The 12035-nt window shown below is 55.9% G+C and overlaps 1 protein-coding gene across 1 annotated transcript; it reads right to left on the minus strand.

Moving 5' to 3' along the window:
• Positions 1 to 742: 742 nt before the first annotated feature.
• On the minus strand, positions 743 to 10665 carry LOC139827978 (uncharacterized). The gene is made up of 10 exons (XM_071808591.1): positions 10662 to 10665; positions 10365 to 10436; positions 8352 to 8508; positions 7934 to 8104; positions 7571 to 7682; positions 5853 to 5992; positions 2523 to 2669; positions 2048 to 2149; positions 1355 to 1562; positions 743 to 940 (listed from the first exon to the last, which is right to left on the minus strand). Exons 1-7 carry the CDS (start codon positions 10663 to 10665, stop codon positions 2594 to 2596), a joined length of 732 nt encoding a protein of 243 aa, XP_071664692.1. The 3' UTR covers positions 743 to 940; positions 1355 to 1562; positions 2048 to 2149; positions 2523 to 2593.
• Positions 10666 to 12035: the final 1370 nt, after the last annotated feature.

Genomic DNA, 12035 nt, shown 5'->3' on the forward strand with positions numbered 1-12035 from the left:
ATTTACACGTGCACGTACCACAACCCCCAAAAAGCGGGGGGGGGCTCCCCTAGGAAAACAAAGCGGGGGCAGCGCCCCAAACAGCCGCAGCCCCCGGCCCACAGGCCGGCAGCCGCCCCCCGGCACGGGAATGCTCCTGGCCAACCTGAGAAGGGAGCTGCTGTGAGTGCCACCCAATAGCCATACCCCTCTTTTCTAGGCAGCTTGGAGAACCCTATTTGCCAGTGTTGTCCTGGGACGTTTCCCTCGTCCAATTGTTCTTATTTATACCCTGTATACAGTATTAAGATGATGGTTTTCTAGACACATTTCACATTGCTGGGTCACTCCTTCGCAAACAGTTTATAAATTCACTCTTACCTTTTCACCTAATCTTAATAGAGCGCATCAGCTCCTTGCGCTGCGAGGTACCACTGCTCTCCCGTCACCAGTGACAGCTTCTTTGGACCCTAATTCTAATTCGGCTATAAATCTCCTATTAATTTCTTATCCTCTTTGTTGCGGTTTCCTGATGTTGGCTGGAGGAGACAGCCACCTGGGATCAGAGGTGTGGCTTTTGTATCGGTCTCTGTCCTTTCGGTGGCTGGTTTCACACTGGCATCTGCTAACTTATTTCCAGTTTCCTGATCAGTGTTTCCCTTCTGAGGCCCTTTGCAACGCACGATGGTAACTTTTCCAGCAACAGCACAGCTTCCAACAACTGGAGTATCATGTTTAATCTGTTTCAAAAGCATGCAATTGAAGAAGTGAACGTATGCTTGCCTGTTTGAGTGAGCGTTCCTTAATCAGCTTCTCTACGTATGTCGCCGGATATCTTTGCTGCAGGTTTCGCTGCATCGTTCATCCGTTCGAGCAGAAGCTGACCGTTTCAACTGCAGTCATCATCATAGCCGTCACTTGGATTCTGGCCATCGCAATCACGTGTCCTTCTGCCGTCATGCTGCACGTACAAGAAGAGAAACATTTCAGGGTGATCCTCGGCTACGGCAACGAAACCCGCCCCGTATACTGGTGCCGAGAGGACTGGCCTGACCCAGGAATGAGAAAGACCTACACAACAGTTCTCTTTGCGAACATCTATCTGGCTCCCCTGTCGCTCACTGTTATCATGTACGCCAGGATAAGCATTGCTCTCTTCAACACTGCGATGCCCACGGTGGGAAAGCACAGCCAGGAGCGATGGCACAGCACGTCAAAGAAGAAACAAAGAGTAATCAAAATGCTCATTATTGTGGGTTTGCTTTTCACCCTCTCCTGGCTTCCCTTGTGGACTCTGATGATGCTTTCTGACTATGTCAACCTTTCAGATGTCCAGTTGCAGTTCTTTCACATTTATATCTATCCCTTTGCTCACCGGCTGGCCTTTTTCAATAGCAGCGTCAACCCCATCATCTCCGGTTTCTTTAACGAAAACTCTCACCGGGGCTTTCAGGCCGCCTTTCAACTTCAGCTCTGCTCCCGGGAGGTGGCTCACAGGGACACCTGTTCTCAGCAAGGCCACAGCAATGTCATTTTGTCAGCTGGCAACCCCCAGACACCCCAGGATCAAGCTTCTCAAAACGCTAAGGAAAAAGGGAAGACAGTTAGGAAAGGAAATTGGGTGAGTAACCAGCAAGATTTGACAATGGAGGCTCTAGAAGAGACCTGCAATGACGGGATTAAGTGAAACATGCTATGCACCACCAAAACGATGTAAGCCTAGCAGAGTTGGTTTGTTGTGTTGTGAAACTCACGCTCTGTCAGCCCCTTGACAGTGTTTCTTTTTTGAAGGAGATACGCAGCTTGCCCAGTATCTGAATGTGTGATGTGAGCAGAAAGCCAAATTCATCCTCCTGTGTTAGCAGCTTGAAGAAGGTGCAACCGCCCTGCAGTCAGTGATGACCCACTCTGCTCCCGAACTGGGCTGGAGCAGAGACGTGGCTAAAACGGGCGAGCGTAGGGAGGAGACTCAGCCCAGCAGGTACCACACGGAACGTGAAACTCCGGGCAGCGCACCTTCGTTTCAAGGGAGGAACACGCACACAGAGCACAAAGGACGTTACTCTACCTGAGACACACACTGTCCTTAGCAGCTGCACAGCAACGTTGTCTCTGTGATTTGGAGTTCTGGTGGCAAATGATGGAGCTCCGTACGTCGCACCTTTCAAACCTGCACACAGAAAGACGCTTCACCCCACAGGTGACACCAGAAACTAGGAAGCCTCCAAAAAGAATTTACAACCCCACATCCAAACCAGTTACACTCACCCCCACAACCAATCCTGCTCTACACACATCTCCCTCTCCTTCAGACACCCTTCAACAGCCAGATCCACAGTCATCTCCCAATGGGTCATTCACTGCACTAAACGCAGCAGGGCGGGGCAGAGGGGGGGGAACTAAAGGAAATTTAAAAAAAACCCTCCCTGACTGTGTTTTTTTCAGTGGCATTTCTTGGCGTTATTTTTGTCGGGCGTTGGAGGTAAAGGTTTAGCTTCCATTACCTGCTGGGCAGTCGTCACTGCATGCCCAGGTTCACGTACCCCTTGCTTTATGCAAAGCTGCTTCCATCAGCGACCCAGGAGTCTTCAGCATCCTCCAGCGGCTGGTCCTTTCAATCCGCTCCGCCGGAGCGAACAGCTTCTGCTGTTTCCAAGCAATCGTGGGTCACCGACTGCAAAACGGATCCACTGAGGAAAGAAGTCGGATCGACAATGTTAGTGGTAGAAATATTTACATCTTTAAACGTTCTAAGGAGCCATCGAGGCAGGGATGTCGTTTTTACACAAACGGGGACGGACACTGACACACAGATACCTGGCTGCGAGCCCTGCGGGGCGAACAGCGCCTCTGCCCCCGGCCGTGCGCTGCAGTACCCGAGTTTCGCCACAGGGCGGCAGCACTGAGGCGCGCTGCGGCACGGCATTGGGGCGCCCGGGTGCAGCACCGCGCTTTGCCCACAGGACGGCAGCACTGAGACCGCCGCGGCAGCCCGGGCCGAGCGGTTGTGCCGCGTTTCGCGGGAATCCCGCAGAAAAAAACACAAAAAACAAACACAACAAAACAAAAACGCACACAGAGAGCCGCGGCACGAAAGCCACGCGTACAGGACACAGAACCCGCTGGGCCTCACCCCGAGCTCCCACCGAAGCGGCGCCCCACTCGCCACACCACCAAGCCTGCAACCGCACCTTAGCTCTGGTTTTATGCATCCCCCCCCACAGCGGAAAAAACCCTCCTATCTTGCATTGCTCTTTGGCATTGCAATTGCACAGGTGTGAACTCATCAAAGTAAAGCAGCCATCTCACAGACACACACTCAGAACTCGACTAGGCTGGGGTTTTTCTTTGTGTTACACAAACGGACTCTCACTCCTCTAAGGAAACAAATTCATTCTTAAGCATAGCCTCTCCCTGGGGGAAAAAAATGCCCACTCCGAGCTCCCAAACACTAGGGAGCTGTGGGGAAACCAGTGAAAGCCAAAACCAACAGCAGCAACGTCAAGTGGAATTTGGCTTAAATTCTGATCATGCACTTAAAAGCCTCTCTCTGTCCTACCAATGGCTGGTCATTCTTTGGAAGGACAAACTTTCTTACCTGAACATCCTAAATTGAAGACTCCACGGAACAGAACGGAGATTGAGCCACAGGACAACGGTGCCATTGATTTACACTAATGGGGAAAAAAACACCCTAGAAGTCAACCCCAAATTTACTTATTACTTCCCATCACATTTCATCCCTTACATTTCAACTGGCAGCAAGGTGTTCAAAAATTAACTATGCCCATGCCACTTACCACTTAGATTAAACTCTACATATAAATCTTAAAGGCTATTTCCAGCGTGCCCATAAATTCATGTGAACAAAGACAAGGGCAACGCTCGACCCTAAGGAGGGAAAGAGGCGGCTGTTCCTCTATGGCAGATCAAACTTCCTTCTTTTACCTGCAACACGTGGAACTGCCGCGGGACCCGTTCGCCAACGGGGTGTGCGTTCTTAACTAAAACTGGTCGCCAGCTTCTCCGCAGAGGCACTGAATTTGCCTCTTCTGTTTTTTGTTTGTTTTTTTTTTTCCTCCACGTGGGGAAAAAAAAAAAAAAAAAAACACACAAAAAACACACACAAAAAAAAGACAAAGGAATGATCTCTTCCAGGCCGTTTCTCTAAACCGTCAAGTCATTAGAAAATTGCACATGTCTTCTCCAAGCAGAATGAGCCTGTGATTCCATACAAAAGGAGGGCAAGGAGCAGGTCAGCTTGTCAGAGACAGATAGGGACAGGGAGCAAGACAAGGTGACACAGAGAGAGGGAGAGAGAGGCAAAAGGGACGGAGAGGCAGGGCAAGGGGAAGGAGAGGCCAAAATGAGCGCTCCTCAGCCTCCCCTCCCTCGCCTCGACCCCCGTTTCCCCCTTAACTCCCGGTGCCCGCCCCGAGACACCACGGACGCGCTTGCCAGGGAGGCAGCTGTTCAAACGGGATTGAGTCGGTGCGCTCTGATTGGCTGCTTTTCACCCCAGCGCGCCGTCCTCCTATTGGATGCTCCTTCCCGCGCTCCGCGCCCAGGTGCCCGCCTCAGGGTCGGACCTGACTGAGGACTGCGCAATTTGGGCATGCGCAATACTGAGGCCTCAACGCCCGCCCCTCTGGCAATCTGATTGGCTGCCTGCGCACATCAATTGCCATTCTCCCCGCCTATCAGCGCTCCGCCCCTCCAGCCCTCCCGAGCGATCTGATTGGCCCGCTCTGCATCCTCACTCGCCTTCTCGCCACCCTGCCGGGACCCCCACGCCCTTTGCCCGCGCGGCTTCCAACAGCCGCCTTTAAAAGGAAACAACAAACCGCGCTCCTTTGCTTTACACTGAGGAAAGAAGCCGGATCGACAATGTTAGTGGTAGCAATATTTACATCTTTAAACGTTCTAAGGAGCCACCGAGGGAGGGATGTCGTTTTTACACAAATGGGGACGGGCACTGACACACAGATACCTGGCTGCGAGCCCTGCGGGGCGAACAGCGCCTCTGCCCCCGGCCGTGCGCTGCAGTACCCGAGTTTCGCCACAGGGCGGCAGCACTGAGGCGCGCTGCGGCACGGCATTGGGGCGCCCGGGTGCAGCACCGCGCTTTGCGCACAGCCTTTCCTTCCTTGTCCAATTTATACAATGGCCTCTGCTCACAAGATTTCATCAAGGTTGCTCTATTCACATTATCACCAGGTGGTTCCTCAATCTCTTTCCTGTGAGCTAAAATACACCCTAACGGGCTCTTTTTCAGAATACCGCTACTACGCCGTCCTCCCATTACGCGTCACACGGAACGACACGGCTCATCTTGTAACAAATACGAGCAAATAACTATTAACACCTACAGCAGTACTCCACAGATAATACTCAAACCTACCCACGACACACCGCCCTCACAAGTTGTACTCCAAGTTTATCCCACCGTCTCCAAAACAAAACAATTCCGGTACCCAGCTCAAATCTCTCTAACACTCAGCACCGCAATTAGGACACTCTGCAACACAGATGGCTCCACAACGCTCACACTCCTCGCAAGTTAAAGCCACAGCAGCTCCTGCTGTAGTTTTCGGTGTTCAAGTGCATAGTCAGAACCAAGGCACATCCAAGAATTAAACCGAACTACGGTACTCTTCACAGCTACATACAGAGCCAGCTTTGCACCACAACGGAGCACGGGAACAACCAACACCAAAAGCTGGCCGCACAAACAACTCCACAGCAACTACTGTATACCTCTAAGGTGCTCGCAACCCCGTCCACGCTATCCTGCCGAAATTCCGTACCACGACTTACGGACAGTTCGCGAGCACGTGACCGGTCCCAAATTTCAGAGAAGAAAGACTTCTCACCAGAGGTCCTCGTCCGTCCCCGCGGCGATCCGACCGAGACGAGGAGTCTCTCCAGAGACATCCCCGGGGTGCGCCAAGAGAGTCCTCGGCTCCACGGGCCCTGCGGCCGGACAGAGCGGGTCCTCCGGCTGGCTCACCGCCTGAAACGGGGAAAGAAACGGGACGGCAGAGTCAGCAGCACTGCTGAGCCACGTTCTTTATTTCATTTGACGATGTTAGTTATAATTGTTTAGTTTCTCGCTGACAATACATCTGTTAATTATTAGTCAAATATAAACTAAGCTCTCAGCTTCTAAACAACGTGTTACTTAATCTTCCATCTCCCTCTTGTCGTGCAGAAGGATCTAAAAGGTGAAAAATATCCCCTCATCGTGCAGGCGGTCAGAAAGCATTTACCTCATGTCAACTGGTTAATGACGGGTACACCTTCTATAACTTCATCGCAGTATACGTTAACTTGGCAGCTTCTCTTCAAAAGCGAGAAGAGAAAAAAGGGACAGGGCTCTGAAAAAACAAGGCAGAGATCAAAGCAGCGGCGGGGACAGAGGAAAAGAGGCCGGAAGAGCACCAGGAACAGGGCACAGAAAGAAACAAATCGGCGCGGCGGCAGCGGCGCGGAGACGGAGGAAAAAAACCCGGCACGGTCAACGGGACAGAGAGGAACGCGACCACGGGCAGGGAGCGGGACACGGGGACACGGCGAGGAACCACGGGACGCGGAGAGATACCAAAAAGTCGGCAAAAAAGACTCTCTAACGCTGTTCTGAAAGCGTTAAACGGCGGGCAATTTCAATACAGCGCACCGCACGCTCAGAGGATGGCCCCTGTATTTGAGCGTACGTGTGATTCACGCTTCTTGGTATTCTTTACATACACCTATTGCATATTCATTTGCTTCTACCGCTTAGTTAGTGCATTAAACAGAAGTTCTTTCCATAACCCCACCCTTCGCTGGCAGTCCATCTCTGGTATGCCAGTGTCCATCAAGGGTCTCCAGGGGTCCCCGGTGCCCCTGCAGCCCGGTGCCCCCTGCCCCGGTGTCGGCTCCTCGACCTCATGTCTTGAGCACGCCCGCTGTCATTTTGTGCTGCTACTCAAGTAGCTCCTTCTCCATTTAGTGGAACGTCCCGTTTTCCCAGCCTGCGAGCCAAGGACATCCCGCTTTGCCCCACCTCCAGTCCCTACAGAGCTAGTGTTTCTCTGTTAGGTTTCTGTTCCGTTAGGCCTGGTCTTGCTGCCTTATGCCAAGGGCTTTCTAAAAGATTTTTGTTCCTCCTATCAACGGGAAGCAAGAGAGAGGGCAACAGGCAAAAACGATGGCAGAGCGAGAGACCGCGGGGAACACAGGGGCTTGGAGGAAGAAAGAGAGGAATGAGGAGCCCCGCGGAGAGACGGAGGACAGGAAAAAAGAAAATAAAAAGAGAGAAAAAAAACGGGGCGGGGGGCAGCACAAAGGCTCAGAACGTGAACGAGGACGGGAACAGTGCCGTACGGAATGAAGAAAGCCGGCAACGCCGAGCACGACAAAGGCACAGAGAGAGAGACGGCGAAGGGAGGGAGGAAGGAAGGAGACAGAGCAGCACATACAGACACAGAGAGGAAACTAATGGCAGGGAAAAGAACGGGCCAGAGAAAGCGTGGGGAAAAAGGAGACGGAGGGGCAGGGAGGCACCAGGACACACAAGCCGGGGACGAGGCCCCGAGGGCCAGGGACTCACAGCGGCTCTCGCTTTCGGTGGCTGCCAGGAGGCTTCTAACAGCTCAGACGCTCCCGTCTCCTTCTCTCCTCCCTTCCTCTCCGGTAACTCGGGGCGCTCGGCCGTCCTCAGCCTAGGAGAACACGGTGGGGTGTCAGGGCTCCTACGAGACGAGGCTTCGGGGACATGGAGCCTCGCTGGCTCGCTCGCCAGGCAGCCGTCCCGCTCCAGGATACGCGCACGGACCCTGCCGCGCACGTTGGCCCCCGGCCCGCCGCACGCCGCGCAGAGGGAGCCTTCGCCACCCGGAGAGAGGGGCTCGCTCTCTTGCCCGCCGCAGGAAGCGGACGTTGGGCCGACGGCCCCGCATTTCTTCCTCTTTACCTCTCCCCAACCTCTCTGGCTCCAGCAGCAGCAGCCCCCGTCCACGCACGGGACGTGCTCCCCTGTCCCTTCTCCCGCCACGCTGCCAGACGAGCCTCGCCAGCCCGAGGCGGGCGCAGCCAACGGCATCCCCCGGGCTGGGAGCGAACGGCCACATCCTCAGCGCGGCCTCTGGGAGAGGGAGAGAAGAAGCAGCGGCCGTTAGCACCGTAGCTCACCCCTGCCCCAGCCTGCTCCTTCCGCAGGGGCCACCGGAGAGGTGCCGAGGGCCGGCTTGCCGCCTTCACGACGGGGCTTGGGAGCGGCCCAGGAACACGGGACGGGCTCGCAGGAGCTGCCGCAGCTGGGAGCGGCTGCACGGGGCGAGCGGGGCCGCGGGAGGAGGCTCGGGGGGAGCTCTGGCGAGCTGGGGACGCACCCGGCATCTGCCCCCGGCCGGCTGTCGCCTCCTGCTCCTCTGCCGCACGCTGGGGACGGAGGACGGTGCCGCGTCTCCCACCCGGGCGCTGCTCCCCAGGTTCCATTCCCCGCCTGGGCTGGGGGGTCTGCTGAGCATCGGGCGTTCACAGCTCCCCCTCAGAAACACAGAAATTCCAAATTAGAGTTCAGCCTCTGAAAAATATAGAGCAGGAGAAAGCAGAGGAATTAGTCAGAAGAAGGGACAGGAGAGCAGCTGAGCTAACGGAGGATTCGAGGGAAACGGGCCACCCCAAAACACAAGGCATCCTCAAAAAACCACAGCAACTGCAGCAACGCCAGACAGCATTAAGACAAACTGACACCGTTTAGGACACGCTCAGCATAAAAGCAAACACATCCACCGGTGCAGGAAAGCATCTCGCCCCTTCCCCACAGCACCGCCACAGGACACAGCCCTGTGAGGCCACGGGATGGGCTCGTACTGAAACGGAGAAATAAGCTTGACAGCAGAGTCAATTACACCGTTAAGCAGGCAATGTTTCTTTCATCTGCACTGGGGAGCTCTGGGGGTCGTCCTCTGTAAGTGCTCCCACGAGTGGATGCTCTTGCATTGCTTATAATCACACAGTTGCTACATATTAATTACAATTGTTTTAAATTTTGAACATACAATATATCTAACCTAAGAAATAATTGATGAAGTTAGTTATAAATGTTTAGTTTCTCACTGACAACACATCTATTAGTTAAATATAAACTAAGCTCTCAGCTTCTAAACAATGTGTTATTAAATCTTCTGTCTCCCTCTTGTCATGCAGAAGGATCTAAAAGGTGAAAAATATCCCCTCATCGTGCAGGCGGTCAGAAAGCATTTACCCCACGTGAACCGGTTAATGAAGGGTACATCTTCTATAACTTCATCACAGTATACATTAACTTGGTAGCTTCTCTTGAATTCCCCCCTTTTCAATATACTTGCAAACTCTTTGGCAGTATAAGTCTATGAAATATTATCCTCTCGCGTTGTGGTACAGCACAATTATTTGTTACCCACTAGCAGTACCAAACAGAACACTGTAGCGTAATGTAAGTAAAAACGACTAGCATCAAAATCAGAGTCCTAAGATCAATGCTGACAGAACTGCGAAGCCGCAGCTCCTGCCGGTTCTGGCGTTGGTTTCTGGCACTTCTGACCGCTTCGGGTCAAACGGCGCCTCTTCCCCCGGCCGTGCGCTGCAGTACCCGAGTTTCGCCACAGGGCGGCAGCACTGAGACCGCCGCGGCAGCCCCGGGCGAGCGGTCGTGCCGCGTTTCGCGGGAACCCCGCAAAATAAACTCCAGAAAACAAACGCAACGAAACAAAAACGCACACAGAGAGCCGCGGAACGAAAGCCGCGCGTACAGGACACAGAACCCGCCGGGCCTCGCCCCGAGCTCCCGCCGAAGCGGCGCCCGACCCGCCACGCCACCGAGCCTGCCACCGCGCCTTAGCTCTGGTTTGAAACGTCTCCCCCCGACTAACGGGGGCTGCGCCGCTCCCGGAGCGACTGCTGTCCCGGAGGGACACACGGCTCCAGACCGTAAGCCTTCGGCGCACCTGCCCTCGGGGTCACACACCTCCCACCGGCTTCGCCAACTCGGCCGTAAGGGCAGGGGGGAAACTGAACCGAACGCCTCCTCACCGCGCCGGCCCATCCCACTCCCCCCGTTCCAACGGCACGGTCACCCTCGCCGCGGCCGCACTCACCTGCCGCCTCTTTCGCCGCTCCGTTCCCCTCGCACTCTCCCACCGTCCCGCCGGGCTCCGCGGGCACCGACACCCGCCGCGCCCCGGAGACCTCCGCGGCGGGAGGCCCCCTCTGCCTTTCTGTCGCCTCCTTCCTTTCTGCCGCCTCCGGGGACCTCACGAAGGGCTACCCTGAGCCGACTGCCTCCAGGTCCCCGGGTACCGGTTGCAGCAACCGCTCCACAGCCGCCCCGACCCCCGTTCCCGTTAATTCCCGGTGCCCACCCCGAGACACCACGGACCCGCTCGCCAGGACCCGCGCTGATTGGCTGCTTTCCACCCCACCACGCTGTCCTCCTATTGGATGCTCCGTCCGGCGCCCAGAGGCCCGCAACGCCCGCCCCTCCGGCAAAATGATAGCCTGCCTAGGCACGTCAATCACCATTTTCTCCGCCTATCAGAGCTCGCAGTGAGGGCAGGCGCAGTAGGGAGAGAGCAGCACCCGCCCCTTTCCGCAACACGATTGGCTGCCGAAGACAAGTCAATCATCATTCTCTTGGCCCATCAGTACACGCAGATTGCGCATGCGCAGTACGGAGCCTCCGACACCCGCCCCTCCGGCAATCTGATTGGCGGACAGAATGGCAATTGACGTGCCTTGGCACCCTATCAGCGATCCGCCCCCCCCCCACAGCCTTCCCGCGCCATCTGATTGGCCCGCTCTGCACCCTCACCCGTCTGCTCTCCGCCCTGCCGGGCCCCCCACGCCCTTTGCCCGCGCGGCTTCCAACAGCCGCCTTTAAAAGGAAACAACAAACCGCGCTCCTTTGCTTTACGCTGACAAGGGGGGCGGGTGGTCACCTACCCTTAAATTCATTGTGAACAGAGAGAGCCGTAAGGAGCTCCAGCCGGCAGGTTTCTCTCCCCTGTGCCCGGGACTGAGGAGACGCCGCCTCCTCCTGCTGCCGCCTCGCCCGTTCCCCTCGCAGCGGGGCCGCCCCGGGAGAGCCGGGCGCCTCTTTTTTTCCCGGCGGCTCGTCCGACCGCTGCCCCCCCTTTCTGACGGGCACGACCTCGGTCGCAGCGGCAGCGCCCCCCTCTTACCCGCGGCACGGGCACCGGGCGCCGCTCCCCAGCTGCAGTTCCGGGCTGTGGCCACCAGACGGCAGCACCGAGCGCGGTCACGCAGCGCCCCCGGGCCCCGCAGCGCGGGCGCTTTTTCTTGACCCGTGGGCAGCCCGAGCTCCCCGAACGCGCTTTCCCAGAGCCGCGCACATGGCAGACACACTGATAAAAGATCATAGCCCGACATTGCTAAAATGTTTTTTTTTCCTAAAGATGCCTTCTATCCTAATAAAATACATTGCCTCTCCCTGTGCCCCGTGTCTTGTCTGCAGCAGTAACTCGGCTCGCCCGCAGCTGTGGCAGCTCTGCTGCTGCTACAGGGTCAGTTCCAGCCCTTACCCTCGGCTGAGCAGCAGCCGGGCAGGCGCTGCTGCTCTGGGCGCTGCGCATCCTTCAGGAACGGTTCTCAAACGATCCTGTGCAACGATGTCCAGAGCCAGGACCCCGCGGCGGGGGGACAGGAGCACACGGCCGGGCCCGTCCCGGCTCGGGGCTGTTTCCGCAGTCGCTGTGAGCTGATCCGTGAGCTGGAACCAACCTCCCCATGCCCCGGCCCGGCCCTTTGTCCCCGGCTTTCCCAGGGCAGCGCAGCGGGCTGGGTCACACCAACTGTTCTCTGCTGGCACCACCCAGCCGGGTCACCTGTGTCTGCGGTTGTGGGGACACCCCACGGGCTCCCTGGAAACGGACATCACAGCACTGAGAGGGGGCGTTCAGGAGCCTCTGCGCTTTTGGGTTGGTTTGTTTGGGGTTTTTTTCCTTTTGTTGTTTTGATCGTTAGCTTCTTGTTGCTGGTTGGTTTGTTTTTAAGCTGTTACTCTATATAGCTCA

The sequence above is a fragment of the Patagioenas fasciata genome, chromosome 5, assembly GCF_037038585.1.
Source record: "Patagioenas fasciata isolate bPatFas1 chromosome 5, bPatFas1.hap1, whole genome shotgun sequence".
NCBI lineage: Eukaryota > Metazoa > Chordata > Aves > Columbiformes > Columbidae > Patagioenas > Patagioenas fasciata.